General features: G+C 44.9%; 1 protein-coding gene across 2 annotated transcripts in view; it reads left to right on the plus strand.

Annotated features, from left to right (window-relative positions):
- Nucleotides 1–25,064, plus strand: part of RNF185 (ring finger protein 185) — a 32,136-nt gene that overhangs the window by 758 nt on the left and 6,314 nt on the right. For both annotated transcript variants that reach the window (XM_032228708.1, XM_032228709.1), the window contains exons 2-4: nucleotides 19,676–19,887; nucleotides 22,290–22,308; nucleotides 24,271–24,383. In XM_032228708.1, the coding sequence (XP_032084599.1) occupies nucleotides 19,715–19,887; nucleotides 22,290–22,308; nucleotides 24,271–24,383 (305 nt within the window). In that variant the 5' untranslated portion in view covers nucleotides 19,676–19,714. The remainder of the gene's footprint in view (nucleotides 1–19,675; nucleotides 19,888–22,289; nucleotides 22,309–24,270; nucleotides 24,384–25,064) is intronic.

The following is a 25,064-nucleotide window of genomic DNA, read 5'->3' on the forward strand; positions in this document are numbered from 1 at the left end:
TCTAGGACTCAAATTGTCTCACGGGGGCGGGGTATGTGTGATGGACTCTTCACTGCCCAGAGCTCATTGCCTCGAGATGCAGCTTTGCATTTGAAGCTGTTTGTGACTATTTGTCTTGAGGGATGACTGTGCGTGGACTTCCATGGGCATCGCTTCCTGCCCAGACAGGCTTTTGAACTTGATCCAGGGTAGCCCTTCATGGAGTGGGAAGCAGTTTATAGGTCTTGTCTCCTTACTGCTTAATTTTCCAGGTTAACATTTAGAATAGTTTCGCAAGTAAACATATTAAGGTTTTTTAAGAATATAGTACAATTTATAACAAAGTAGAAGGATATTTGAATTTCTAAGATTCACTTTAAAAATCCAATTGCTGTTTATGTAAATCATTATGTTGGGTTTTTTTATTTGTATTGTAAGCTATCCAGAGTCAGGTGGTGCCTAAATATTTCAGCACCAAATACTTTAAGAATAAGAATTGCAGACCCTTGTGTGCCATCTAAGATTTTTCCAGTCTTATTCTAAAATTAGTTGGCTTGCTTCTAGTGAGTTGTACAAGGTTCGCCTAAGAATAGAATAAAATTGAATTGAATTGAATTTTTATTGGCCAAGTGTGATTGGACACACAAGGAATTTGTCTTTGATGCATATGCAATCAGTGTATATAAGGAGAATAAAACAATGTTTTACTGCTGGTATATAAGTAAGTGATCATATTACTGTACATTAATTATTGCTAATGTAAAGATTACACTTAAGGAATAATGCCACTTCTCTTCTCTTCCTTGTTTGTTTTTAAAAACTAAGCTCCAATGCAAATTGAATTTATTTCCAAATACATATCATAGGCTTGCATAGAAAATAGTTTTATGACTCATTGCCTGAATAGCTATCATTTATTTATTCATTCAGTTTTTATAGCTGCCCATCTCAACTGAGGCTTGTAATAATTGTAATAATTATTGTACCAAAGAGTCAAATAATAGTAAAATGGATGTAGATATTTCATATTGGGAGCTTCAATTTAATTTTTTTTTTAAAAAAATCTCCCATATCTAAATTTAGAGAATATTTTTTTCTGTGGGGAGGAAGCACAAGATGTCATGAATGTTGGCGCTAACATTTTCCTACAGTATTGGCTTTTTCCCATTCAAATTGCACACTTTGATGTCACTAAAGAGAGCTCGGAGCTGTCAAAGCCGGGTCTGTTAGATGCTTGCTAGCAGATTGTGATGCTGTCCTTTGGGGACATTCTGTTGCAATGTTGCATGATGTAATTGAATGAAAAAAATCTGTTGAAATAGAGATCTTCTCTTTCCCCACTTGTGTTTGGATACTGTGGGCATGAAGTCTCCCTGGATTCCTTGTGGCTGGTTGTGTGTGGACATTTTCATCAGAGCTGAGAGAAGATATAGATGTCTTTGCTGCTTTTGTTTTTCTCGGAAATATTTGCATAGGAGCAGAGATTGCTTCAGGTGAGTCAGGCCAGAGTTTATTGTTATTACTGTATTTATTTGAATGTATTAGCTAAGATGAAGGAAGTTGTCCATATCCCCAAGTATTTTATGACTTTAAAAGGCTGAAGGTTTGGATGTTACTTGGCTAAGATTTGATCAGTATTTCTGAGCAGCAGCAGCTTTGTTTCAGGTGATGTAGCAACAGCTGATGGCACCCTTCTTTAACTAGGTTTTGGTGTGTTTCCGTAAGGGAGATTGGAAGTACACTTGTTTTTTTCTGTGTGAAAACTAAAAGTAATATATTTTGCAATTCTTCCTGCATTGAGCAGGATTACCTAATGCAATCTACAGGTCAGAAAAGTAAAACACTTCGTAAAACTTAGTAACTTAGTAAAACGTTTACTTAGTACACTAAGTAAAACTTAGAGTAAAATTGTCTTATGATGGCCTCATCCCAGCTCACATTTCCCATTAGTGGATGAACAGTCCAACTGTAGCTCTGTGCCAGTGATCCTTTACATTGTCATGCTGTTGAATTGAGAAACACAATACAAAACTAGTTTCCAAAATCCAGCTTTCCTCTGTAGACAGACAAAACAGTTGATTTAAGCAGTAATGCATTTATAAAAAAACAACCATTAGCAGCATTTTGGCTTTTTTCATTGTTTATTTAATTTATATGCTGCCCATATCACAGTTACAGAGGGATTTGTTAGTCTGTTCTTGAGCATTTTTTTTTTTTGCCTTTCACATTTTATTAAAAGGAAGAAGTTTGGTGAGCTGCAGCTGCCTTTGTTAGAGGCATTGAGTACGTAAGACAATATTCTGTTATCAGTCAGCTGCCCTTTGGAAATTATGAAGGGAGGTGCACCTTACCAAAGCTTCTGCCCTGTAATACAGGGCCGTGCAGTCACTAGAGGCAAGGGAGGCGGAGCCTCCCCAGTCTCCTGAGAGAAAGGAAAGAGTTTTAAATATTTTTTTTAATGAATTAAAGCCAGGATAGTTGCTACCAGATTTCAAGTCACAGTGGCTTGGTGTCTGCTCTCAGTGTTAACTAGGAGGAGGCCAGAGAATTCGGGGCCTCTTTTGCTTAAGGAATTTTTTGCCTTTTAAAAGTTAAGGCGGAGTTAAAAAGCAAAAGATTTAATATGCAAAAGAGGCACTGATTCTCCCGCCTCCTGATCTGGGAGCAGCGAATCATGTCTTGCACTTGAGCGACTGCGCAAGTGCAAGGGTGATTCTGGAGAGGTTTTTCTTTCACCAGCCACCATTTCTTCTGCAGCCAGCCCAGCACTGAGCGGGGAGGACAAGGAGGAGAAGAGCGGTGAGCCCTTGTGGCTGGCTGGGGAGGGACTCACCGCTCTTCTCCTCCCAGCCAGCCAGCCACCCACCCCCACCCGACCTGCTCCCTGCCTGGCCGGCCAGCCGGCACAAAGACAAACCGCTCTTCTCCTCCCAGCCAGCCAGCCACCCGACCTGCTCCCAAGAATGTCAGCAGGGACGGAGGAGACGGGAGGCGAGGCGGCAGAGCGCGGCAGCGGCGAGAAGCAACACCCCCGCCGCTGTATCCGACAGGCATCTCGCGTTTATGTCCATCATAAACGAGAGACGCCTGTCGGACACAGCGGTGGGGACGTTGCTTCTCGCCGCTGCCGCGCTCTTGCCTCACCAACGGTATCCCTCACCGCACGTCACTGCTGTAATAAGATGTGCTGCTTGGGAAAGGGGCTCTGAGGCCTCTCCTGATTTCTTAATATAGGGAGTCCTCGACTTACAACCATTTAGTGACTGTTCAAAGTTACAGTGGCATTGAAAAAAGTGACTTATCACCGTTTTTCGCTGCTGATGTCCTTTGCAGCATCCCCATGGTCGTGTGATCAAAATTCAGGTGCTTGACAAGTGGCTTATATTTAGGATGGTGGTTGTGTCCTGGAATCATGTGATCACCTTTTGTGATCTTTTGAAAAGTCAGTGTGGAATACAGATTCATTTAACAAACTTTTGCTAACTTAACTGCAGTGACTCACTTAACAACTTTGGCAAGAAAGGTTGTAAAATGTAGCAAAATTCACTTAGCCTCTGTCTTGCTTAGCAACAAAAAAGTTGGGTTCAACTGTTGTTGCAAATTGAGGACTACTTATATTTACCATCAACTTAAGCCCCTGCCCCAGGATTGCTGTGTTGCAGGATTTTCAAAGCCTTTGCACTCGATCGCTTATAACAAATTGGGGGAGGGGAGGAGCTTGCCAGAGTAATATATAGATATCGGCCTAGAATTTTTTTTAAAAAAGCTATTAATTAACTAATGTTAATGCAGGTAGTGAAGGGGCCTTAAAGCTATGTTAATTCTGTATCAAGTGTATTCTTAAGAATGCAATGTTTCTCAGTGCCACCACTTCAGAAATAGTTATTAGAAAATTCTTGGCTTTCAGGTTCTTTCAGTCCTTCTAGATGGAACTCAGATCTGTCAGGTGCCTCTGTGACTGAAGAAATCCCTGTGAGGAATTTCCTCAAGCCAGAAAAATACAAAAAAAGAGTAGCTTATAATTTAGTGCCACATTCTTCTCAATTTAGTCCATTTTCTCCTATTTAAAGATCTATTTACTGCTAGAAAAATGTTGAGACCTGATTGCTGTGTTGCCACACAGCCCTGTGTGAATTTAAAATAATTCTAACATTCATCTTGGGTCAAGAGACTGCTGCTTCCTTTTTTACAACTGGTAATTCCATCTCTGCTCTTCCCATTTTCTGAATTAAAACAGAAAAGGTGGAAAAATACCTGATGCAGGTGTTTGTCTAGTAGTAGTTATCAAAAGATTTTCTGAGCTACGGTTAGTACTATTTGCAGTTCTGTTCCATCCCTGGAGCCAAGATCTGCGGTATTCTGGCTGCTCAGATTTAGCATCCTGAAACTCCTTCAGGCCTTCAAAATGCAGACTTGCTTCATGACATTCCCAATGAAAGTCAAGTTCAGACCATTTTAGAAGGTAGAAGACATCTCAGAGTTTCAGCCTATCTATCTACCCTCAGGACAAACAGGAAATACAGAAGGGAGAACCACCACAACTTTTCTAGTCTGTTAGGGCACAGATTTTTGGGAACTGTGGATTTATATATTGCTGCTACATATAAGCTTGGTTGACAAAATCAGAAATGAGATGATAGGCTGCCTGGGAAAACCAAGGGAGATCATCAAAACCATTAAAAAGCAAAAGTTAGAATATGTTGGACACGGGATGCAACACCTGGAAAAATACGGCATCCTTCTCTTAATCCTCCAGGGAAAGACTGAAGGCAAAGGAGGTCAACTTCATGGCTTCAAAATCTTAAGGGTTTTGATTTGGACAAAACTCAGCAGCACTTTTTTGTGCGGCTGTTGATAAAAATAGAATCACCAAGATGATCGCCACCGTCCGATGACGGATATGGCACAAGAAGAAGAAGAACTGTTTAACAGGAGTTGGCTCCTTCCTGTGTGAACTATTCTGAATGGGGGAATTTGGGCTGTTCCTCCAGCAATCCAAGGAGCCATCCCTAAGTTTTCTCTCCGCCTCTGATGATCAAGAGCTCTTTCCTGTTATCCTGCCACCCTTCTTTCAGCTGCTGATAGTCTCTCTGCCTAACAAGTTATTTACCAAACTGTTTCTCTAAAGATTTGTACATATCTTACTGAACACTAGACATGCTAGAGAATTTATCTATTTTTCATGCTACTTTGTTAAATCTATATTTCAGCTTTGTTCTGTCTTTGTTCTGAGGGGTAATGAGATCATACCCCTGTCGTGGTCAGACCACTGCCTACTGAGGCTTGACTTCCGAAGACCAAACCCCCACTGTAGGGAGGAGGAACCGACCAAGTGGTTCCGCCCCAGGCGACTTATGGACCCTTTGAGGTTCCAGACGGAGCTTGGGGTTATTCCTGATACTCTCGCCCACAGTCCGGTAGAGACTCTGGCTGCCGCCTGGCATTCGGCAGCATCGGAGACCCTCGACCGGATTGCGCCACTACGGCCCCTCCGAGGCGGCGGATCCCGGAGGCCTCCTTGGTTCACCGAGGAGCTCCGGGAGAGGAAGCGCCGGAGGAGACGCCTAGAGCACTTGTGGAGGTCCGATAAATCCGAACCGAACCGAGCACTCTTAACAGCCTGCACCAAGGATTACATCAGGGCACTTAGGGCAGCAAAGAGATCTTATATTGCCACCTTGGTTGCGTCCGCCGAGTCTCGTCCAGCCGCCCTGTTTAGGATAACCCGCTCCCTCTTAAATAAGAGGGATACGGGGGACCCCTTGCAGGGTAGGGCTGAGGATTATGCCCAGTTCTTGGCGGACAAAGTCGCTCGGTTTCGGTCGGATTTGGACTCCACCTTTGCAGAGCCAGCCGAGGCACGAGAGGACGATTCGGCTGACCATCGCTGGGTTGAGTTTCAGGATGTTACTTCTGGGGACGTGGACAAGGCCATGAGGGCTGTGAGTGCCTCCACCTGTGTACTGGACCCGTGTCCCTCCTGGCTGGTGGCTAACAGCAGGGAGGTGACACGGGGCTGGATCCAAGCGGTTATTACCGCCTCGCTTCGGGAGGGGCACTTCCCCGCCGCACTTAAAACGGCGGTGGTGAGACCCCTCCTGAAGAAACCATCGTTGGATCCAGCCGTACTTAATAACTATCGTCCAGTCTCCAACCTCCCCTTTATTGGGAAGGTTGTTGAGAAGGTGGTGGCCTACCAGCTCCAGCGGTCCTTGGAGGAAGCCGATTACCTGGACCCCTTCCAGTCCGGCTTCAGACCTGGTTACAGCACAGAAACCGCTTTGGTCGCATTGACCGATGATCTCTGGAGAGCCAGGGATGGAGGCTATGCCTCCATCTTGGTTCTCCTCGACCTCTCAGCGGCTTTCGATACCATCGACCATGGTATCCTTCTGCGACGACTGCGGGAGGTGGGGGTGGGAGGCACTGTTTTACGGTGGTTCTCCTCCTACCTCTCGGACAGGTCGCAGTCGGTGTTGGTCGGGGGTCAGAGATCGACCACGAGGCCCCTATCATATGGGGTGCCGCAGGGGTCGGTCCTGTCCCCCGTACTATTTAACATCTACATGAAACCGCTGGGCGAGATCATTCGGAGGCACGGGATAAGATACCACCAATATGCGGACGATACGCAGCTGTATCTGTCCGCCCCGTGCCAACTCAATGAAGCGGTGGACGTGATGAGCCGGGGTCTTGAAGCCGTTAGGGACTGGATGCGGGCTAACAAGCTTGTACTCAACCCAGAAAAGACCGAGTGGCTGTTGTGTTTCCCTCCCAAAAATTTGGCTAGTGTTCCAACGATCAGGCTGGGGGGTCAAAATTTACACCCCTCAGACAGGGTTCGCAACTTGGGAGTCCTCCTGGATCCACAGCTGACTTTTGATCACCACCTGTCGGCTGTGACCAGGGGGGCATTTGCCCAGGTTCGCCTGGTGCGCCAGTTGCGACCCTACCTGAATCGGGAGGCTCTCACAACAGTCACTCGTGCCCTCGTGACCTCTAGGCTGGAATACTGCAACGTGCTCTACATGGGGCTGCCCTTGAAGAGCATTCGGCGGCTTCAGCTAGTCCAGAATGCGGCCGCGCGAGTGATCGTGGGTGCACCTCGGTTCGCCCACATAACACCTATCCTCCGCGAGCTGCACTGGCTACCTGTTGGCCTCCGTGTGCACTTCAAGGTGCTTCTTACTACCTATAAAGCCCTTCATGGTAGTGGATCTGCGTACTTGGGAGACCGCCTTCTGCCAATTACCTCCTCTCGACCCATAAGATCCCACAGATTAGGCCTCCTCCGAGTGCCATCTGCCAGCCAGTGTCGGCTGGCAACTACGCGGAGGAGAGCCTTTTCTGTAGCAGCTCCGACCCTCTGGAACGATCTCCCCGTGGAGATTCGTACCCTCACCACCCTTCAGACCTTCCGCACAGCCCTTAAGATCTGGCTATCCCGCCAGGCCTGGGGGTAAAGACCATAGTTTGCCCCCGCCCGAATGTTGAATGAATGTTGTTTGATCTTAACTATATATTGTATTCTTATGTTATTGTACGTCTTCCCCTCCCATAAGTTGTTAGCCGCCCTGAGTCCCCTCAGGGAAAAGGGCGGCCTATAAATAAACGCAACTGAAACTGAAACTGAAACTGTCACAGATAAGCTCTGCTGGGCTCTCTGGAAAGGGCAGCATGTGGATATGTAATTATTATTATTATTATGTGGTTAATCTTTGGTGGGATTCACAGCCTTTGGGGCTGGTTGGTAGCTCAACAGCTCGAGTCCTAACCAGTACCTAGGAACTGTTAAGGTAATGTCAGAGGATATAAGTTGTTCCAAGTAGGGTGGTTTTTTGTAGAATCAGAATGTTCAAGTCAGGTAAATTTAGAACGTCCAAATAGCGAGGTAGCCCTTTAAGTATTGCTCCAAGGGCTCCAATTGCAATGGGGACAACACATGCTTTCTTTTTCCACTGTCACTCCACTTCAATTTAAAAGTCTTGGTACTTTGTGATTTTTTCTTGCTGTTTAACTTCAATTCGTGCATCACCAGGTATTGCAATGTGAATGAACCAAACTTTCTTTTCTTTTCAACTATTGGTATGTCAGGTGTGTTGTGGGTCAAGTGCCCGTCAGTCTGAATTCTGAAGTCCCACAAGATCTTGACTTTCTCATTCTCTAAAACCTTCTCAATCTGATGGTCCCAGTGGTTTTTGCTGTACTCAAATCAAAACTTTTGGCACAATTTCCAGTGAATGATAGCAACGTAGTCATGGCGTTGTAAGTAGTCAGTTTGTGAAATTTTGCTGCACCCACTTATCAAGTGGTCGACTGTCTCGTCTTTCTCATTACAGAGGCGACATTTGATGTTGGTGGTAACATGTTGAATTTTTGCCTTCATGTAGTTTGTGTAGGCTTGTTCTTGAGCTGCCAAAATAAAGCCTTCTGTTTCTTTTTTCAGTTATTATTATTATTCGCAACAACAGAATTGTATCACAGCGGCCAGTTGTTTTGCCGGATTTGGCATTGATTACTAGTCGGGCCCCACCCAGGGGCCTAGGATGTCATAACGTATTTTCGTAATATCCGTGCGGATCCAAGCAGTGTGGCTTTTTGCATTTGACTGATGGTGATTTTGTCAATTTTTAACTGTTTCAAATGTAATTCCAGTGCTTTTGGAATAGCACCCAGTGTGCCGATTACCACTGGAATGACCACTGCTGGTTTGTGCCATAATCGTTGAATTTCGATTTTTAAATCCAGGTATGTCACGATTTTTTCATGTTCCTTCTCGTCAACCCTACTATCACCTGGTATTGTGATGTCTATGATTGTAACATTTTTCTCAACCAGTGTGATGTCTGGTGTATTATGCGCCAGTATTTTGTCCGTTTGTATGCGGAAATCCCACAAGATCTTGACCATCTGATTTTCGGTGACTTTTTCAGGCTTATATTCCCACCAGTTTGTTGCTGTTTTAATATTATAATTTTTGCACAAATTCCAATGGATCATTTGTGCCACTGAATTGTGCCGTAATTTATAATCAGTCTGCGTGATTTTTTTACAGCAGCTGAGTATGTGATCAACAGTTTCATCAGCTTCTTTGCAAAGTCTGCATTTGGCATCATCAGAGGATTTTTCAATTTTGGCCTTAATGGCATTTGTGTGGATAGCTTGTTCTTGTGCAGCCAGGATTAGTGACTCGGTTTCTTTCTCTGTTGTTAACCATAACCAAGTTTTTTCACTGTCCACTTTATCTTTTATTTTTCCCAGAAATTGGCCATGCAATGCTTTGTTCTGCCAACTCTCCATTCTTGATTTTATCACATCTTTTCTGTATTCTTGTTTTGTCTGTTGGACCTTCAGTAGATTTTTGTTCTTTACTTCGATTAATAGATGTTCTTGATTTTCTTTTAAATAATCAGCCAGTGCATGTTTTTCTTCTTCAACTATTTGCTTCACTTGTAATAATCCTCTGCCACCTGATTTTCGGGGCAGGTATAGTCTATCAGTGTCACCATGCGGATGTAAACTGTAGTGCATTGTCATTAGTTTTCTGGTTTTTCGGTTCAAAATGTCCAAATCAGCTTGTGTCTGGTTAACTATACCAGTTGTGTATCTTATAACTGGTATTGCCCATGGCTTTGATTGTATTTCCACCATTCAATTTAGATTTTAAAATTTTCCTAACTCTGTTGGTGTACTCTCTCCTGACAATAGTTTTTACTTCTCCATGTTTGATGTTATCCAACTGCAGAATGCCTAAGTATTTGTAAGCTTCCTTTTCGTTGCATTTAATTAGTTGGCCATTAGGCATTTCAATTCCCTCACATGTAGTGATTTTGCCCCTTTTTATGGATACAGTGGCACATTTTTCCAGGGCGCTGCTCAGGAGAGTCCAAGCAAGGGTTAAATACAGCCAAACTGACCAGAACTGAATGGAAACTAAGCTACGCCTCTGGTGCTGAATATCCCCAGATTTTTTTCAATTCAGCTAGCCCAGTAGGACGCGTTTAGAGTTTCTCTTCATTTCTATTACTTTGCTTGGACTCTCTTGAGCTTTTTATTGTAAGTAATGCTTAGTTTAGAGTGTGAACAGGCTGAGTGAGTGTGTTTAAGGTTAATTTAGTCCGTTTACTCTCTGGGCTCACTCTTCGTTCCTCCAGTGTCCTGCTTATCACCCAGGCACTGCTCGGAACTCAGGCAGCTGCTGGGGGAAGTGCGCGGGTCGGAGTTCCGATGCTAGCTCTGCTGTGACCCCCGCTGCGGGGGGGAGTCCCCGCTGAGGCTCTTGTGGTTGGCGTTCGTGCCTTTGGTGGCCAGCGTGCAGGTGCGGTGCCTCAGAGCTCCGGATTACTTGGCGGCAACTTTTAAATTAGTTAGTTCTCTTTTGCCCGCCATTTTTGGAGCTATTTGCGGTTTTGGTTTCTAATTAAACCGCGTGCTGCAGCTGCCTGCAGCCTAACTCACGGCAGGAGCCGCAAGGTGCCTTCTTTGTCCTGCCTGGCTGGCAATTTGGCCTGTTTCCCTTCCACCTGAGCGGCAAGGATTGGGGCCGCTGGTCACAAGCCTTCATTCCTGCAAGCGCTGGAAGCTGTTAATGCTCGCGCTTTACTTCAACTGACTGGATATTGGTGCTGCTACACCTCCCCCCACGTCTCTTCGGAGTGCCTGTTTGGTCTTCAGGGCTTTTGCAAAGTGGTGAGTGGAGGTAGCCCCTGGTTATCAATTGGGCCACAGTTTACCTTTACCTCAGCTTATGGCTGAGCAGGTTCCCGAAGATTCCACCCAGGCAGGCTGGCATGGCTGCCAGGGAGGCCATCAGGGGCTCCAAACCATACTCCAAGCCTGGGCCTAAGCAGGGATCAGGGCCAAACAAGGACGCATTGCGTCGCCAAAAGGCCCTTGAAAAGCAGTTCTCCAAGGCCCAGCACCAAGCACAATCCTCTCATTCGGTGTCTCCTAAGGAGCCCGCCATGGAGGTTCCTCCGGCCCAGCCAAGGCCTGTTTCAGACAGTGAGGATGAGGGCTGGGAGTTTTCACCCATGGCCTCCATGTCTAGGGCAGTATCTCCAGGGCTTTCAATGGTAGACCAGGCTGATCTTTTCGCTTGCCCTTCAGATCTGGAGGAAGGCCCTGCTCCAGGTCCCTTGGCCCCTCAACATCCACTTCCCATTGAAACTATGATAGCTTGGGGGAAAAACCTTGGATATGGGATTGATTTAGAGAAATGGCAGAAACTGTGGTCTCAAAATTATAAAATGACAATGTCTACTGCATATAGAGAAAATTTGTATAAGATGTTTTACAGGTGGCATCTACCCCCAACCAGAATTGCAAGAATGTCCAAGAATAAATCAGAAAAGTGTTGGAAATGTCATCAGATACCGGGCTCATATCACCACATGTGGTGGACTTGCATTGAAGCTAAAAGATACTGGACTAAAATCCACATGTGGTTGGAGAAAATGACACACAAACAAATAGACTTCAAATCAGAGGTCTTTTTATTGGGGATCATACCAGAAATATATAACGAAGACTTAAAATATCTGATTGTAAATGTGTTAACAGCAGCCAGAATCGTATTTGCAAAAAACTGGAAAAATGAAACAATACCAAAACAGGAAGAAGTTATTCGAAAAATAATGGACTCTGCTGAAATGAGTAAATTGACACTTGAAATTAGAGAACAAGAGGACGAGCAATTTTATAAGATATGGGACTTGTTTTAAGTCTACTGCTATTTATCAGTAGCTGGGGGAAAAACCTGTAAATGAAAAATGTTTTAACTGAAGGAGTTAAATGATAACACAACCATGCTGTGAAATAGATTAAAAACGATACAATGAAAAACTGATATATCTATGAATTGAATATTTTAGAACTTTTTGCTTTAAAAAGGATAAGGATAACAACATTTTATGTATATTTGATAGAGGTTTGGTGATATAATGTATAACCTTAAGAACATATTACAATGATATCTTGTTGATAAATAATTTTAATGGAATAATTAAAAAATTGGTATATATATATGAAGCGATCACTTAGAATATTTTGTTGAAAAATGAAGGAATAAGATTTCCGTTTGAAGGTATGAGGTACAAGGATAACAATTAACATAAGCATACCTGATAGTTGATTGGTGGAATTATGTATAATGGAAAATAGTGATATATAAATATAAATGGTTGGTAAAAAGAAAAAAAGAAAAGAAAAAAAATCTTTTTTTTTTCACATGGGGATAATATAAAGATATACTGTTATTAAATAGATAATCAAGAATGTAAGGGAACTATGATTTATTGGGGAAAAAACTTCATAATTGAATGTATACTGTACAATGAAAGTGAGGTATTTAGTTATACTAAATGAAAAATCTGTGATGGTAAATGTTATTCGAGAATATGGATGTTAAAACACCTATAACCAAACGACATGTTGTATGTGTTGATGCTTTTTGTGTGTGTGTGTATTTTCTTTTTGTTTTTTTGTGTGTTTTTTTTAATTGTCTGTATGTATTGTTTATGTAATAAAAATAAATATTTATTATTAAAAAAAAAAATCTACCTCCCAGGCCCAAACCCAGGGCTCGCCCCATGGAGGATCTTGGGCCTGACCTTTCAGTTGAGATGCAGGAGGTTATTAACAGGGCCATTTCCCAGGGCATCGAAGTGGGCATGTTGCACAAGGGCAAACGCACCCACAAGACTAAGCATCTAGAGCCCCAGCCAGTTACCAGGGGCGAATCTCCCCCACGTACCTTGCATTCCCCCCATTCCTCTTCGGGTTCCGAGGATTCGGACTGGGAGGAGAGGGAGGATATTCTTCCTGTTCAGGAGGCTGAATTCTCGGGGGAGGAAGGTGCTGGGGCTCAAAAGCCCACTTCTTTGGAGCTGTTTAACATTGCCAATTTCAAAACCATTTTGGACAAGGCCAACCTGGCTACCCATATGGGCTCCACTCCACCTGTTCAAGCTCCTGCTGAACTGGATGATTTGTCTGGGGATTTGTTTGTGGAACCTGTCTCGGTCCAGGAGATTATTCCTATTCCCAAACTTTTTCTTAATTTGGTTCAGAAACAATGGGCCCAGCCAGCTACCATGGCTACCCCCAGTAGCAATGATAAGAAGCTATACACTGCGGATGCCAGCCTGGAGGATTTGCTTAAGCTGCCACCTATCGATCCTCCGGTAGCGGCCCTCACCTCACCTCAACGTCAGTGCTTCTGCCCGATCTCTTAGAGGGTCTTAAAGCTGAGGATAAGAAATCTGAGAATGCCTGTCATAAAACGCACCAGGCAGCTGCATGGGTGATTAAGACATCCGTCTCTGCTTCCTTTCTTTCCAGGGCCGCCTTCCTCTGGTTGAGGCAGTTAATGGCGAGGGTTCCAGTTAAGGATACCAAGTTGAGGCAAGAGATTAACAAAATCATGGCGGCCACTGAGTATACAACCGATGCCACCCTCAGTGCGGCTAAGTTTGCTTCTCGGGCCCTGGCTTCTGATGTTACCACCAGGCGTCTCTTGTGGCTGAGGCACTGGAACGTAGACATGCGTTCCAAGTGGAAGTTGGTTTCTGCCCCTTTCCAAAGGGGTCAAGCTTTTTGGGGAGGTCCTGGATCCAGTCCTAGTTGAAAATAAGGACAAAAAGAAGGTGATGCCGTTGGTTTCTAAGCAATTCTACTACAGGAGGCAGTCCTTTCGGAACACAGAACCTTCCTCCAGTTCCGCTCCATCGCATCGGCCATTCAACCAGCAGGCGGACAGGTCCCAGGACCGTCAGTCCTTTCGGGACAGGGGTCGCCAACAGTACTACTCCAGACGTCCCTTTCATGGGGGATCTGGTTCCCGTCCTTTCAGAAAGTATAAGTGACTGTTGGGAGTCAGCTCCCATAGGAGGGCGGCTCCAATTGTTCCACGCCCAATGGGAGCAGGTCACGTCGGACCAGTGGGTCTTACAAACGATCTGGCTGGGTATCACCCTAGAGTTCCTCTCTCTTCCTCCCCATCATTTCATCAAGTGCCCCGTTCCCTCGTGTCCAGTCAAAAGATCTCCCATGGAACAGGAAGTAAGACATCTCAGGGATATCAGGGCCATAGAACCGGTTCCACCTGGTCAGGAGGGGACAGGGTTCTACTCCATCCTGTTTCTGGTCCCCAAAAACTCCGGAGGGTGGAGGGGGATCTTAGATCTAAAAAGGTTAAATTATCAAGATGCAGTCCCTCCAGTCTATCCTGGGCTGCATCAGGCCGGGAGACATCTTGACCTCCATAGACCTAAAAGAGGCCTACCTCCACATACCCATCCGCAAAGCCCATCGCAGATACCTGAGGTTCACTTACACCGGTCAGCACTACCAGTACCAGGTCCTGCCATCCGGCCTATTATTGGCCCCCAGGACATTCACAAAGGTCCTTGCAGCTGTGGCAGCTTTCCTCAGGTCGTGAACAGTGCGGCTGCACTGCTACCTGCTCAGGTCTTCCTCTCACCGGAGCGGGTGGCGAGCCTCAGGGTCATGCAGTTACAGCGATTTCCTCGTGCCAAGATCGTTCAGCTATCACAGCTCCTGGGCAAGATGATCTCGTGTCTGTCCATCGTTCCATGGGCACGTCTTCACTCTCGTCCCCTCCAGTGGCTCCTCCTTCCTTATCAGAGGGCCAACGAGAGCAGCTCACCAAGGCTCATACCGGTTTCCGTGACAGTGCGTCGCTCGCTCAGGTGGTGGTTGTCCCCTGCCCTGAAGAGGGAGTCTCCGTTCAAGGAGCCGGCCCGGCTCACCATCACGACAGATGCCAGTTTGTATGGTTGGGGGGCTCACTTCCGCAACCAGATAGCTCAGGGCAGGTGGTCCTCGGCCGAGGCATCGCACAGCATCAACTGGCTGGAGCTGAGAGTGGTCTGGTTGGCCCTGATTTGTTTTCAGACGGGCATTCAGGGTCGTCACGTGAGGGTGCTGACAGACAACGTCGCGACAAAGGCGCACATCAACCGCCAGGGGGGCACACGGTCCAGGTTCTTGATGTCGGAAGCCGACGATCTAGGTCGGTGGGTGGAGATCCATCTGTTGTCCATACAGGCAGAGCATATCTCCGGCACGGTGAATACCCAGGCGGACTGGTTGAGCAGGGCGACTGTTGACCACTCGGAGTGGTGCCTGCACCCGCATCTGTTCCAGTGCATAGTTCAGAAGTTTGGTTGTCTCCAGGTGGATCTGTTCACCACAGCGGTCAACTCTCATCTTCCCAGGTTTTTCACCAGATTTCAAGGGCCGAGGGGGTGAACGCTCTGCACATCCCTTGGCCGAAAGAGCTGCTCTACGCCTTTCCACCATTACCTCTCCTTCCCAGAGTCATCAGGAAGATCCTGGCGGAGGCAGCGGAGGTCCTTCTGGTAGCTCCCTTTTGGCCCAGGAGGACCTGGTTTGCCGATCTGATGAGTCTTTCCTCCAAGATCCATGGCGGATTCTTCCACACGAGATCTCTCTCTGCCAGGGGGCCCTTCAACATCCAGAGCCCCAGTGTCTGCAACTAGCTGTCTGGCACTTGAGAGGGATCTCTTGAGCAAGGACAACCTTTCCACCAAGATGATCTGCACCATCCAGGCGTCACGTCGCCCTTCCACGACCCGGATCTACAACGCTACCTGGAAAGGTTTTGTTGGCTGGTGTTCTTCCAGAGGTGTTTCAGCTTCTTCAGCTTCAATTCCTGTCATTCTGGACTTTCTGCAAGACGGCCTTGACAAGGGTTTGGCGCCTAACACTCTTTGTCGTCAGGTGGCTGCGCTTTCCACCATCCTGCCCCGGTAGGTCAGTTTTCTCATCGTCATCCCACTATTCGCAGTTTTCTCAGGGGGGTGACTAACCTGAGTCCCCGGATGGTTCACAGATACCTGGCTTGGGACCTTAATGTCGTTTTGCGGGCTCTGGTCGAACCTCCGTTCGAGCCTATCCAATCGGCCAGTTTGAAACACCTAACATTTAAGACCGTTTTTCTCATTGCCATCACTTCGGCTAGACGTATCTCTAAGCTGTTTGCCTTGTCTGTTCGTGAGGACTTGTGTTTGATTCATTAAGACAGAGTGGTCCTTAGACTGGATCCTTCTTTCGTGCCTAAAATTAACTCCTGGTTCCACCGAGCCCAGGAGGTTATCCTTCCTGACTTCTGTCCGCATCTGAGGCATCGTTGCAAGGAGCGCTGGCACAAGCTGGATGTACGCAGGACGCTGCGCAGGTACATCAAGCGTACGGCCAGTTTTCGATGTTCTGAGTCGCTCTTTGTATCCTTCCAGCCATCGTCTCAGGGCAAGAAGCTTTCCTTGTCTACGATTGGCGGGTGGCTTAGGGCCTGCATCGCCCTTGTTCACGTTCTGCAGTCTTGGCCATTTCCCAGTCACATCACGGCGCATTCGACCAGAAGTGCTGCCACCACCACGGCCTGGGCAACTCGGGCTCCCATCGAGGAGATTTGCAGAGTGGCCACATGGACTTCCTTATCTCCATTTGTGCAGAATTACAAGTTGGACAAGTTTGCTTCAGCGGAAGGGGCCTTTGGGAGGCGTGTGCTGCAGGGTATTCATTCCAGCGGAGAGACCCTGTCTGCTTCTGCTTCCCCGCCCTAGTGACATTTAGCTTGGGTATGTCCCTTGCTTGGACTCTCCTGAGCAGCGCCCTGGAAAAGGACCATTGGACTTACCTGAAGGGTCGTTTTCAGGGCGCTACGAAGGAGAGTCCACCCCACCCTGGGGTCTGGCTCCGCTGTTATCAAGTTTTCTCCTTGGATGTTCCGGTTGGACTTGTTCCTGTTCTGTTTGTTGTTGATCCAATGTTGGACTTCTCAGCGCGCAACAGTTCCACGTCTTCATTGAAAAATCTGGAGATATTCAGCACCAGAGTCGTGGCTTAAAATTTCAATTCAGTTCTGGGCAGTTTGGCTATATTTAACACTTGCTTGGACTCTCCTTCACAGCGCCCTGAAAACGATCCTTCAGGTAAGTCCAATGGTCCTTTTCCATGCCAAACTGCATTGAAATATCGGTGCTGAATACTCGGACTGTGTTTGTCAGTGATTGGATTTCTATTTCTGACTTTCCATAGAGTTTCAAATCATCCATATATAATAAATGCAAAATTTTTCAGCTTCTTTGGCTGTTTGATAGCCTAATTTCATTTTTTTTTAAGATTACTGATAGTGGGATCATCGCAATGATGAAGAGAAGAGGTGAAAGTGAATCACCCTGGAAAATTCCTCGCTTGATATTAACCATTCCATAGATCTCATTCCCTACTGCCAACTCAGTTCTTCATTGTTTCATTGCCTTTTCAGTAAAGGATGTAATATTTTTGCTAATGCCAGTAATTTCTAAGCATTTTATGATCCAACTGTGTGGTAATGAGTCGAATGCCTTTTTGTAATCAATCCAGACCATATTCAAGTTCGTTTTTCTGTTCTTACAATTTTCTAATATCATTTTATCAATTAGGAGCTGATCTTTTGGGCCCGTGCTCCTTCTTTTGTTGCCTTTTTGCTCTACTGGCAAGATGTTATTTGTTTCCAAATAATCCATCATGTTATCTGCAATAATGCCTGTGAGTAATTTGAAGGTTGTTGGCAAGCATGTTATTGGTCTGTTAATAATGGCAAGCATATTGTTGTTATTGTTATTATTGTTGTTGTTGTTATTTTAATCTTTGATGAGATTCACAGCCTTTAGGGCTGGTTGGCAGCTCAATAGCTCGAGTCCTAACCAAGTACCTAGGAACTGTTAAAGTAACGTCGGAGGATATAAGCTGTTCCAAGTAGGGTGGTTTTTTGTAGAATCAGAATGTTCAAGTCAGGTAAATTATATATATGTGTGTGTGTGTGTGTGTGTGTGTGTCTTGATGCATACATGAACTTTAATAAGCATTTAGAAACTGGTGTTCAGTGTTGTGGCAGAAATTTATCTTGAATAAAAAGCATACACGGGATTCTTATTCTCATATTCAGATTTGCTTGTTTCTTAATCTGTCAGGATTTCTGTCTGTTCTAAATTCCTAATATCTGTCATCAGTGCTTATTGTACAACTAGCCTCTGGTGGTATCTTTTTCTTGTAGGCATAATTAGCAAAATAATGTTGGTTTTGAATTATTATTATGGTTGGTTGCACAGTCAGCCAGATGTTCAGACTGGATTTGGCATTTTTATCCACCTATTGAGTCCCCCCAGGGACCTGGGATAGGCAAATATTGTTTTCTGATGGTGTTTGTGGTATCTTCACAGGATGTTAACTACTCCAAGTAAAACTTCCTTTTGCAATTGACTAGCAGTGGTTTTGTCAATACATATGGGGTTCAAGTGATGCTTCAGATGTTTTGGGATTGCCCTCAAGGCACTTATCACTATTGGGTACTGTTGTGGCCCAACAGCGGCCGGCTGAGCTGTTGGTGGAATCTGACAGCGATGAACACTATGGGACTGCCCTGGAGGCTGAGGAAGACTCTAGGGGGTGCAGAATCAGAATAGGGACTAGAGAGGCCTGTGGGCCACCAGGTGGCCTCTGAGTCAGGGAGCAGTGAGGAAGAACAGAGGGAGGCTGTCCCTGACATACGTATGCGTAGGGCTGCAAGGAGGAGGGAGCAGCTTTGGAAAAAGGGTCACAGAAGGAAATAGGAACAGGTGGCTACTGATTGGCTCCTCCTGGAGAGCTTTAGGTGGGGCGATGGGAGGGAAATTTTGCAGGAAACAACAATTTACTGATCCAGCCGTAGAGAAAGATTGGGAGAATTTCGTGAGTTCAAGCCTTGTTTCATAGAGATAGCTTATCTCCCTCCTTAGTTGTGGCAGACAACCAAGTCTGCGTCCTTATATATTGTAGAGGCTTGGGAGAGAACAGGTACATCTTTATTTTCTTTTGCCACAATCATTCTTCTTTTTGCAGGTCTTTGTATTTTGTGATTTTTTCCAGTTCTTCTCTATTCTGCGGTCTCCAGGTTACTGACATGTCCATTAATAATAATAATAATATTATATAGTCTGTTCAGAACAAGATGAAGTGACAGCTGCAGTTCTTTTGCTGATGTTGGCCTACATACACATCAAATGCTTCCCAAAAATCTAAGATGTCATAATAAATTAGCATAGTATATGTGTTGAGCCAAACAGTGTGGCCTGTTGCAATTGACAGATGGAAATTTTGTCAATGCACTGTTTTTCTGTGTGCCGTCCAAGAGTTTTTGTTATGGTACCCAATGTGCCAAAAATTATTGAAATCACCACAGCTGGTTTGTGTCACAATCGTTCAATTTCTGTTTTCAGATGTTGATACTTTGTGATCTTCTCCAATCCTTTGTTTTCTATTCTACTTTCCTTTGATATTGCCCCATTAATTATCCACACAATTATGATTTTTCCCAAACATAGTTAACTCTGGAGTATTATGAGCCAAGACTTTATCAGTTTGAATTTGAAATCTCACAATATTTTATTCTCATCATTTTTGACTACTTTTTCAACTACTAGTTCCCACCATTTTTTCATTACTGGCAAATGAAAATTCTTACTGGTGCTCCAGCGAATCATTTTGGCAACTGTGTTGTGTTGTTGCTTATAAGCCAAGTACATAATCTACTGTTTCTTTGCACAAAATCTGCACTTTGAATCATTTGATGATTTTTTCCCCAGTTTTGGCTCTAACTCTTACTTATTATTATTATTTGCTCTGCCAGGATTCAGCTTCCCACAGACTTCCTAATTGGAAGCCAAAAATGGCCAGCAAAGGACCTGCAGCTTCAGCTTCCACAGAAAGTTCCAGTGCAGGTGGAACCAGTGGGAACAACAGCAACGGGGAGAGTACAGGTCAGGACAGCACATTTGAATGCAACATCTGTTTGGACACCGCCAAGGATGCTGTGATCAGTCTGTGTGGCCACCTGTTCTGGTCAGTATCACTCCCAATTTTCAGCAGGCAAATACTTAAAATCGGCTCTTAATGGCTCTGCCCCCCACTTGCTTCTTCTTTCCCCATATCATCCTTATCAGGCAAGTGAGAATTTTAAAGCTCAAGTCTGAAACTCATTATTGATTCTACATCAGGGGTGTCTAAACTTGCCCACTTTGAAACTTGTGGACTTCATCTCCTAGAATTCCCCAGCTGGCATGGGGAATTCTGGGAGTTGAACTCCATAAGCCTTCAAGTGGGCAAGGTTGGACATCTCTGCTCTATATTGAGTAGTCGACTTGCTCCCCGTAGGGTTGGATGACACCATTCAATCCTTGAGAACACATCAAGGGGTGGAACTGGGAAAGGAATGGACTAAGGGAAGAGAAATGGTTTCTGGGATCAATCCCAGCTGTGGTTCAGAATGTAGCCCATTTCTGGTGTCCATACAACCAACAGAATCTTGTCTCCATTCTAGCCCACCTATTAGTCTTGGAATTGCTTTAAGGATTGGATGCTACAGAGTTCCAATCTTTAGGCAATCATCCTGGCTCAAGACCCCTTGATCAGCAACTTTTGCTGCTGAATGGCTGAGTGTCAGTTGTTGCAAAGAGAGCTTAGGCTAAAATGCCAGGATTAGGGGTGGGGCAGGCACAGATATGTGCAGGTATGAACCTTCCTGTCCATGGCTAGAGGTGCTGCTTGGCTTCTAGGAGGCCCTCAACTCAATCTCATTCAGCATAATCTAATTCTTCAAGGCTCTTGGCAAATGGTGGCTTTCTGCTTGCAAAGCCTGCCTTCCATCAGTAAGCTGTGAGCTGCCATCCCGTGTTCTTGATAAACTATTCTATTGGCTGCTTTAATTAGTAGCTGGATTTGCACATTATGCCAAAGCATAACGTGACTTGATTGGGTTTGACTTTGCATATTATGCAAATCTAGCTGTTGTTACACAAGGTTTGTAAACTATGTATAAGAACATCTAATTACTGTTCACGCAACCAAATTTAAACTGAGTAAATTAATTATGAAAATGGGGCAGCATTGACAGTAGTTGTAAGTGATAAGCCAGTAGCTGAAATTAGAAAAAGAGGGCTTCCTGCATTATTTATTTGTATTTATCACATTTAGATATTGCCTGTCTCATTCTTGGCATTTCTTTTTTGTCACATCCTTACCAATAGCTTTGTTGGGAGCCTGAATTTCAGATGTTGCTTAGTTTGCAGCAAGAAACTTTTGACAGCATCCATACAATTGTGATTGTATTTGTTCACTCTGAATTAATATTCCAGTTTAAAATTCTCTCTTACCTTTTCTAAAACAAAACGTGTTGAATTTAAAGCAGATAGAACACACCATCTTGTCTTTTACCCAAGCTCCAAATCCAGCCACGTCATCTAGACTTTCTTGTTTTCTCTCGGTATAATGGCCAGAAGCCGCAGCCACTGTTATGAAAGTGCGGAAAAGACAATGAGCCAAACTCTGGGTTACAAAACAGGAGTTCCTGGAGGGCATTTTAAATATGTACAGGTTCTGCCAGAGTATAACATTTCACATCAGTATAAAAACATCCAATCTTAACTAATCCTGGGTTTCCAGAAGTAGTACCTGCAGTTAACAGGGGTGGAAATATCTTAGGAGCTGAGGTGGCGCAGTGGTTAAATGCAGCACTGCAGGCTACTTCAGCTGACTGCAGTTCTGCAGTTCAGCTGTTCAAATCTCACCGGCTCAGGGTTGACTCAGCCTTCCATCCTTCCGAGGTGGGTAAAATGAGGACCCGGATTGTTGTTGGGGACAATATGCTGACTCTGTAAACCGCTTAGAGAGGGCTGAAAGGCCTATGAAGCGGTATATAAGTCTAACTGCTATTGCTAGTGACATTAGTACAACAGCTGTGGGTAATGTGAGAATGCATTCAAGAATCTTCCCAGCCGATGATCCGAGATTTGAGGCCACCTCTCTTCTGAGACTTGGCAGAGCAAATAATCCTGCCCTCTTTTTCTGTGTGTGTTCTCATTTAGTTATTCAGGCTGTGAATCACTCTGCATTTCCTAGGAATGGAGTATTCTTTTCCTTATCCTGCAGAATTCAGTTAATTTAGAATTCAATTATGCAGAGTTCAATTCATGCTTTCGTAGTAAGGGGAGTTCCACTTTAGAGTCCCTTAGTTCAAGAAATCTCTACACCAGTTTGTATAAGTGGGAAGACCAGTTATTAAAAAAGCAGGAAAATCCTGCTTTTCTGCTACCTTTTAAAATACTGTGATTGCATTACCCAAGAGTTGAATCTGCAGAGCCGGATTCCAGATTTCTGATTGCCCACATCTAACGTGTACGTGTTGGTCTTTCTCCCCATTGCCACCCCTGCGGACCTTCTCCAAATCACTTTGGGAATCCCTGCAGTTGGCCTTGTTTACACCAGGTAAGGCTAGTTCTGCTTTACTTTGTCTTTCATCAGCTTTGGTTACCCAATCCATCTCCTTGGTTTCCCAAGGGACTCTGGGAAGGTGCAATATGCCTTTCCAATTCTAAATGGATTGTGCGTCCTCCCCAAGGCAACTCCGTTTAGTAATTAGCATTCACCATGCAATTGTTGGCAATCTACTGTTTGGGGGCTTTTATGAGGGACGAGCAGCAATGAGATGCCGCTGTTTAGTAACAATGAGCATCCAGGATATATTCTGGCTATCCTTGCTGTCATTCTGTCAGGTAGGTTAGATTAATACCTCAGATGGCAGTTAGATGGTTTTAGGAGACCCCTTTTAGAATTTATGGGGGGCTTAAATCACATTTCCCAACCACACAAGAGAAGATAACACTCTGTTTTAAAAGACATTGGATCTTTGGTGAAATTTTGGTGCTCTCCCATAAGGATCTTGTGATCTTTCACATTAGCAAGGTGAGATATTGTGGTGGATTGTGGCTACCAAGGGGGAGGGGTGTGATGGGCTATGGAAGCAGCAGCTTAACAGGAAGGAGGGAACACATTCAAAGAAGGGAGTTGAGAAAAGAGGCAACACAGCCCAGCAATGGATAAGGGATGGGGGAAGAGTCGGTCCTAGGAATCTTCCAGGGTTCATCCGCTCGGGTGAGAGTGGCAAAAGTTTAGTCTGACAAGATTCTGCCTATTTGGTGTGAACAAATAAAGAAAGTTCTATGTCGTTCCTGGGCTGGGCCTGACAGACATTGAGATGGTTGGTGTCTCTTGATATTTAATTTTTAATGTCTGAAAAGGTGCTGATCCATCTCCCACTGGGTGAAAGGCTTGAGGTTGCTCTCCAGAATGCTCCTCTCCAAAATCCCACAGTGTAAAATTATGGATGTGCCAAGGCTCTGTCCAGACCAGGATTATTTTACAGTGTTGGGAGCTCTGTGAGAGGGGAAACAGCTGGACACTTTGGGCTCTGCAAAATATACTGGTAGTCCTCATCAAGTGACTGCCTCGGATAGTGACCATTCAGTTACAATGTAAATAATTTTGCGACCAAAGCCCACATTTATGATGTTTGCACCATCTCTCAGTCCCTATTCACCATTACAGTCTGGTGGTACCTATTGTCCTATGCCTGACCCATTTTTTTTCTTTCCCTCAACCCCGAGAGATTGCCTAAAGGAGCTCCTGAGCTGCTTTTCTCTGCAGTGCAGCGAGTTAACAAGCTCAGCTGTGACCTTGGTTAGAATGGGCCTTGCAGCTGCAGCCTGAAATTGACAAGATCCTAGACAGTTTCACGCTAAAGGCTTTTGTTTGCCTCCTAAACACCAGTGCATTCCTTTCCATGTGTATTCCTATTGTGTGCTGGCTTAGTCTCTTCTAATCCCTTTCTCACCAATTAATGTAAATACAAACATCAATTCTCTTCTTGCTACTTATCCCAGCATCACAGTGAACCTTCCAAAGAGTGTGGGACTGAGAAAAAAGGACTATTTTCTCAGCCATTTGGGCTCAGCCAGATGTTTGAGATTATATCCTGATGCTGTAAAGCAGAGGAAACCTGAAGTAAAATTGTCAGTGCTGTCATGGTCACCTTTTTCATTTAATGACCACTTTGCTTAGGGATCACGTTGCCAGTCTTAATTGTGCTCACTAAACAAGGATTACCCGTAAAGCCAATAGGTAGCATTTTTGCAGCACTCCATGGGTTTTTTTTAATTTGATAGATTTAGGAGACCCTCAATTCCAAAACGACTCTGGGTGGCTCCTAAGTTATTATGCTTAAAATAGAAAAACGAAGAAAAAGAATTCAGGTGTCCAGACAAAGTCACATAACTAGCAACCACCCCAGAGTTCCACAGACTCCCTGCCCTGAGGCCTGGGAGATGCAAGGCATTCTTCTGTTGTCGTCCAGGTTTTCACCAGATGCCGTTCCCCTTTTCTGCCTTTCAGTGGCTAGAGACCAGGCCAAACAGACAGGTGTGTCCTGTATGTAAAGCAGGAATCAGCCGTGATAAAGTTATACCGCTTTATGGAAGGGGCAGCACCGGACAACAGGACCCCAGGTAAGACGGCCTCCCCTGGGAACAGCCTTTTGCTTTCAAGTTCTCCTCAAGTGGAATTTATGGAAGAAAACCTGTCTGGCTACTCTTGACTCAGATCAGTCTTCAGGTTTCAGCAACTTTTTCTTACTTGTAAGAATCGCACTATTCAAATATTTGTTACTGGTAATAGATTGCTCCATGTGCTGCTCGTCCCCAGCTGCAGAATTCTGGGTGGCTTCACACAATGCAGCTGGAGACGGGAAATATAGTGTTCCACATCTTCCTTTTGGTGTGTCAACCCAGAAGGCTCACAGGCCAAGAATCAACAAATAAGATTGTCAGGCTTGATTCTGGGGGTTTCTCCTCCCATCCTCTCCCTATCTTAGTAGGATAGGCGAGAAAGAATCTGAAGGAAGGACAAATTTAGCATTAGGTAAGCTTCTCAAGTCATAGTCCAAATCTGCCATAGGCAGCTGCATTACTGAACAGTGGAAGCCTTCTCTGGAACTTAGAAATAATATTTTAAAAACCCGATATCCAAGAGGATTTTGTCTTTTTGGGACTTGATGGGGATTCTTTCAGAAGACAGATAGTAACAGTAGAGGCTTTTTCTTGAATGGCTGTTTGCTAGCTCTGCTCATACATGACTCATACCAGCCTATGTGGGGTTCTCATGACCAGGGTCTGCTAAAACATGGAGGA

This window comes from Thamnophis elegans, chromosome 13 (genome assembly GCF_009769535.1).
Source record: "Thamnophis elegans isolate rThaEle1 chromosome 13, rThaEle1.pri, whole genome shotgun sequence".
Classification (NCBI taxonomy): Eukaryota; Metazoa; Chordata; class Lepidosauria; order Squamata; family Colubridae; genus Thamnophis; species Thamnophis elegans.